General features: G+C 33.1%; 1 protein-coding gene across 1 annotated transcript; it reads left to right on the top strand.

Moving 5' to 3' along the window:
• The first annotated feature begins 2,968 nt into the window (after positions 1 to 2,968).
• LOC142230931 (uncharacterized) lies at positions 2,969 to 5,773 on the top strand. Its single transcript, XM_075301548.1, has one exon. It carries the CDS (start codon positions 2,969 to 2,971, stop codon positions 5,771 to 5,773), a length of 2,805 nt encoding a protein of 934 aa, XP_075157663.1.
• Positions 5,774 to 6,419: the final 646 nt, after the last annotated feature.

Here is a 6,419-nt window from a genome sequence, read left to right as displayed (position 1 = left end):
GCTCGTGGGTGCTGAAAACTATGCTATATAAATGTAACTTATAACGATAATTGGTGACTATAACAGCTACGTAGCCCAGTGGATAGTGTGTTGGCTTACAAACTGTATGGTCCTCGGTTCGATTCTCCGTCCAGGCGTCCAGGTAAAATTTAAAAAATTTAATAATTTCTTCAACATTATTTGTATTACAGAAAAAGGTGCCAAGAACTAAAAATTTCGTGGAAGTGAAAATTATGTGAAGGAATGAGCACAGTTTTCATTGGGGAAAATTTTTCCAAGCATATAATTTTTTTGGCCTCAAAATGCTTCCAAACATATAATATGTTCTCATAAAACAAACATATTAATGTTTCGCCAGTATCCAGTAATATATGTGCTTCCTGCAAAATATGTTTGGAACATATGTCAGAGAAGCGATTTTTTTAGGGTGTATTTGGTAGAATAGTCATTATTGAATTTTGTGTTTCAGTGCAGTAAGCAAGTACACAGACGCAGAGAAGGAACATGATTGTCACAATCATATTCGGAGAGCAAAATAATGTGATAGGATCTATTTTTGCGGCGACCATATAAAATTTTCACCTGCAACCATGTTGGCTCAGTGAACATGGTTCAAAAAAAAAAAAATAAAATTGTCCTCCTAAAATGTTATTATATTGATAAAAAGAATTTTGTTTGAATCAAAAGACAATGGTCACGATCTAAAATGTTATGGTATTCGTCAAAAATGGTTTCCTTCCAGCTAAAAGAACATGGTGACAACCTAAAATGTTTTGATCTTTATTAAAAAGCTTTTCGTCGTCGAAAAAGAACGCTACTTGAGAAAAGAAAACACAAAGTTAACTTTACCTTTTGGTTTTTGTTTATTTATAAATTAAAGCATTGTTTATTTGTATTTATAATGTCGTGCAAGAAAACATCATATATTTTTACACACTGTATTTTGGTTCAATTTCAACAATAAGTAATCATTCCATATTTACTTCGTGCCCATCAAATGTACTAACGCAGACATCATGTAACTGCAAATAAAAATAAATTATACCATATATCAAAATGCAGAGCAAAAAAAAGATAAATTTTTTCAATTACACTTTTCGTTTTCGTGTTCATATAAAACCACGATCAACTTCTGAATAAATAAATTAACACAAAACACAGTAATTCCATATTCTCCGTCCATTCCAAGAAACAATCAACACCCGACTGACGCGCAAAATGAAAATCGTGTGTACCTGGTCAATGTTTTTATAACATTCTTTTCGCTGCAAAAAAAATTAAAAAATGGAATGGCCACGAAAACAATGTACATGGTCTTTATAGACATGTCTATACGTAACCTATAAAAATTCATTTTTCCCTGCAAAAAAGTAAAAAAATTGAATGGTCAGGTCCATGATTTTCCCGACCATGTAATGGTCGAAAATTCTATCATTCAAATAATAGAACATGTTTGCGGCACATGAGAACCATTTAATAATAAATATTTCGTTGCTATCTTGCAAGTCAGACGTGTTTTGAGTACGCTCTCGTTTGTTGTTTATATTTTGTTTGTTGTATACGTTCTTACCCACCGTGCACCGCAAATATTGATAAAAGACAGTCAGGGAATCGTCGGGAAATTAAATAAATATTCCACATACACGTTTTTCCTTTTGTTTTTCGAATAAAAACTTTTTATTTATTGAATAATCTTACAATCCAGTCGTGGAAATCGCTTGATAACACCAATACCACGATCACAAAATCAAAACAAAAAACAGAAGTGCTGGACTCTTCTTTCAAACAAGTGGTGGTACTGCAAATCGATAACGATAAGTGCAATCGGTCTGCGAACATTGATTGACGTAATAAACTAAATTGGTTCAAGCCAACACTAACAGGGTGTCAACGGTTAAATTAAAATATCATTTTGTAAGGTTGCCCTCATTAAAAAAAAAAAAAAAGTGTCAATATGAGCAACAAAAATTTAAACATACGGAAAAACTTACTTTCCACACCAAACACAACCAAATCCCATATGGAGGACACTCCAATATCATCTAAAAATAAATCCCCTAAAATAATTAAATTTATTGAACAAAAGCTCGCACATCAAACCGAAATACTCTCGGCTAAAATTGATAATGCAATTGCCAATGCCATGAGTGCTATAGACAATAAAATCCAAGATATTTCGAAAAATTTAAATGATCTCGCAGTAAGGGTGACTGAGCTTGAAAAATCTAATGCAATAATACATGATCTTCAAAATGAGATTGTTGAACTTAAATCTAAAATAAGTCATCAAGAAAACGCTAAAGTCTCTTGTAATCTTCGTTTATGCGGAATACCACCACAAGAAAACGAAAATTTGTTCGAAATATTTAAAAACCTGTGCTCTTCGTTACAGATTATGACTCCGAACTTTATTAGCATTCAGCGAGTACGTAATGGAAGAAACAACGCGGGCGATGGAGTTGTTATTGTTAAACTGTGCTCACCACTCGACAAAAACTTTTTGTTGAAAACAATTGCTAAATTTAGGAAAGAACATAAAACATTTCTTTCTCTTACTATGTGCGGTATTAACTCCAATAGACAGTTTTTTGTAAATGAAGAGTTAACGAAAGACAATTTTAAAATCTTCCAAGCTGCTCTTAAATACAAAAAGCAAAAAAAAAACTTTGTTCTACGTTTACATTGCGCGGTCTCGTCTATGTGAAAAAGACAGATCAGGAAAATCCTTTGCGGATTGATTCATTACAGCAGCTTACCCAATTTTTTCTCTGAAACCAACAAAATTATTTCACAAAAGTTTATAAAAACTACTCCATTTTCAAACATAAACTTAAATATAATCATTACAACCAAAGTGATAAATATTAGAAAAGAAATCATTACATACTTTAAAATAATAACTTTTTAAGCATAACAAAACATAAATTTATGTACAAATATAAAATGTGTTGCATATCTTATGCTACACATGACACCTGAAAATAGTAATAGTTCCACAGGCGGTCTCTATAACATGGTTAGAGTGCTGGCAAAACAGAGAATGGGTTTATCAATTGTTCATATCAATGCCCAAAGTCTTAATAATAAAATGGACGAGATGAGACAGATTTTTATAACATCAAATATCGACATCATATGCGTGTCTGAGACATGGTTTCAATTCAATATTTTGGATTCCATTTACGAACTGCAGGGGTATCGTCTATTTCGGGCTGACCGAGAGTCTAACGCTGGTGGTGTATGCATGTACGTTCGGAATGAGTTAAAGTGCAACATTAAATTAAAATCCGACATCGCTAGCTCAATGGAATTTATATTTTTAGAAATATGCTTAGCTCAAGGGCCAAAATTACTCGTAGGAACAGTATACAGGCCTCATCGAAATACACCATTAGACAATCTTATCAATGCACTAGAATACCTTACTGTGTCCTACAATGATATCATAATCGCAGGCGATTTTAACAGCAATCTTCTGGCCGAAAAAAGATTATCTGATACCTTCAACGCTTTCGGGCTACATTCCATAAATACTACTGTTCCCACTCATTACTCGCATACTGCCAATACACTAATCGATGCAATCTTTGTAAATCGCAAAGAGAAAGTACTCCTTTATGATCAATTATCCGCCCCGACTTTCTCAAAACACGACCTGTTGTTCGCTACATATGAAGCTAACTTAAGAAAAAGGGAAACTTCATATAAATTCAGAGATTTTCGGAAATTAGACTATACTCAACTTCATGAATTATCTAATGACATTCCTTGGGACGAAATCTACCTCATCGAATCTACTGAGGATCAGGTAGCATTTATACAGGAATATTTGTCCATATTATATAATACATGCGTACCTGAAAAATATGTCGTAAGCAAACCTAAGCAGCAACCGTGGTTTAGTCGTGAAATTAAACAATTGATTCAAGCTCGAGATGCAAAGTATGAATTATGGAAACGATACAAAACCCAATATTTATATGATCAGTTCAAGAAAGCAAGACGTGATGTCAACAGGAATATAGCCATTGCAAAGTCTGCGTATTATCAACAGAAATTCACTACTGCAGTTGATAGCAAGTTAAAGTGGAAAGCTATACGTGACATTGGCATCGGTCGCAAGCAAAATGCCATCGGTGAAATAGATGTTGACAGTCTTAATCACTTATTTGCAAACCAAACAACTAATTTAGAAACCAATAGTTCAAATCCACTTCCTCCACTAGCCAACAATTTGGAAAATGATTCTCCCTTCTGTTACCGTTGTGTTGATCAATATGAAGTTCTAAAATGTTTCCTTTCAATAAAGTCGAATGCAGAAGGAATGGATGAACTTAACCCAAAATTTATTAAACTAATGCTACCAATTTGTCTTCCATACTTTACGTATATTTTCAACACGGTGCTTACCAAATCAATTTTTCCGGGAGCATGGAAATACACCAAAATTATTCCAATACCAAAAGCAAACCACGAATTCCGTCCAATTTCTATCTTGCCATATCTTTCGAAGGTTTTGGAAAAACTCATGTTTAATCAAATGAACACCTACATAACATCTCATAACTTACTTACAGACCGACAGTCCGGATTTAGAGAGCAAAGGAATTGTACTACTGTTCTTACAGATGTGGTCGAGTACCTACGATCAAAAATGGATGAATCTATGGTATCAATACTCGTTTTGCTGGACCATAGTAAGGCATTTGATACAGTAAATCACACAATTTTAATTTCCAAACTTAGAGAACAGTTTTACTTTGATGAATCTGCATGCCGACTTATGACTTCATACCTCAGTGAGAGGAAGCAATCCGTCTGTGTAAATGACGCAAAATCAAGTATACTACCTACGCAAAGAGGTATTCCACAAGGATCTATCTTAGGTCCCCTTCTATTTTGTATTTACGTCAATGACCTGCCTGATGTGTTAAGATTTTGTAATATACATCTCTATGCCGATGACGTCCAAATTTATGCTAGTGCATATATGAGGAATTTAACCGAGTGCATCAATGATATAAACCATGATCTGGAAAGAATAGAAAACTGGGCCGCGCGAAATGAATTGAAGATAAATCCTTCCAAGTCGAAATGTCTGGTAATTCATAAAAGTGGTGCAAACATTTCGCAGGAACTACATATTCATATAAAACACACCGCAATAAACATTGTTTCATCCGCCACAAACCTCGGTATAACGTTCAACGACCGTCTAACCTGGACTAATCATATACAACACAACATTGCCAAAACCTATGGCATGCTTCGTAACTTATGGGCTGTACAATCTTCAACACCTCTTCAAATCAGAATGCTATTAGCAAAAACGTACCTGATTCCTGTTCTTCTACATGGAGTAGAAATATTTGCAAATTGTAATAGAGCCGATATGCAAAGACTAAACGTAGTTTACAACTCCATTGCACGATATGTATTCAACAAGAGACGTTACGATCGAATATCTGCATTCGCTTATCAGCTTTTTGAAATGAGCCTGGACAACCTAATCAAGTATAAATGTCTCGTTTTTCTTCAAAAAATTATCTATACCGCTGAACCAAAATATGTATATGAGAGATTGCAGTTTTCAAGATCCAATCGCGGAAAAAGAATAACTCAATTGCGATATAAATACACCAGGTCTGAACAACAGTTTCTAATACCCTCAATCCGCCTTTGGAACAATCTCCCAACTAAATTACAACTAGTCAGCAACACACTACAATTCAAAAAAGAGCTTAAAGAATTTTATAAATATCATAATGAATAATTTTGTCGAATTCATAAAGTACATTTTGAATTATTTAATATGTATACATTTTTATGTCTCAGAAATATTAAAATCATTGTTTCAACAATTTTGTACAAATCATGAACATATATGTAACTCAGAAATATTAAAATCATTGTTTCAAAATTTTTACACAAATCATTAACATACATGTAACTAAAAGTATATAACCTAGTGCTATAATTTATAAGATTTAATATCTTGTTGTGCTAGGCTGTTATAACCACAAATAAATAAATAAAATAAATAAATAAAAAAAAATGCTTATTACCAGCATATATTTTTCTCCGCTCGAAGCCTATATTTACAAAGACAAAATACATGGTTTTCGCGACAATTACATACTCTAGCTAAGCATTAAATGGATGCGGCAACCATGTCCAACCATGTTTTTTCTGTGCGTGCATTGTTTAATAAATAATATTGTTTTATTTTTAATTAATTACACTGAAAAAACAGTGAACCAACCAGGAAGAAATTTTTGATTAATTTTAGAAAATGTTGATTATTTTTAGAAATTTTAAACTAAACAGTATTACAAGCGCTGGCATCACGCCGATATCAAAAAATAAGTAAATATTTTTCGACAAATTAAGGAAAATTTATTAGACATAAATAATTTTTT

The sequence above is a fragment of the Haematobia irritans genome, chromosome 3, assembly GCF_050003625.1.
Source record: "Haematobia irritans isolate KBUSLIRL chromosome 3, ASM5000362v1, whole genome shotgun sequence".
Lineage (NCBI taxonomy): Eukaryota > Metazoa > Arthropoda > Insecta > Diptera > Muscidae > Haematobia > Haematobia irritans.
This window is presented reverse-complemented; position numbering and strand designations above follow the sequence as displayed.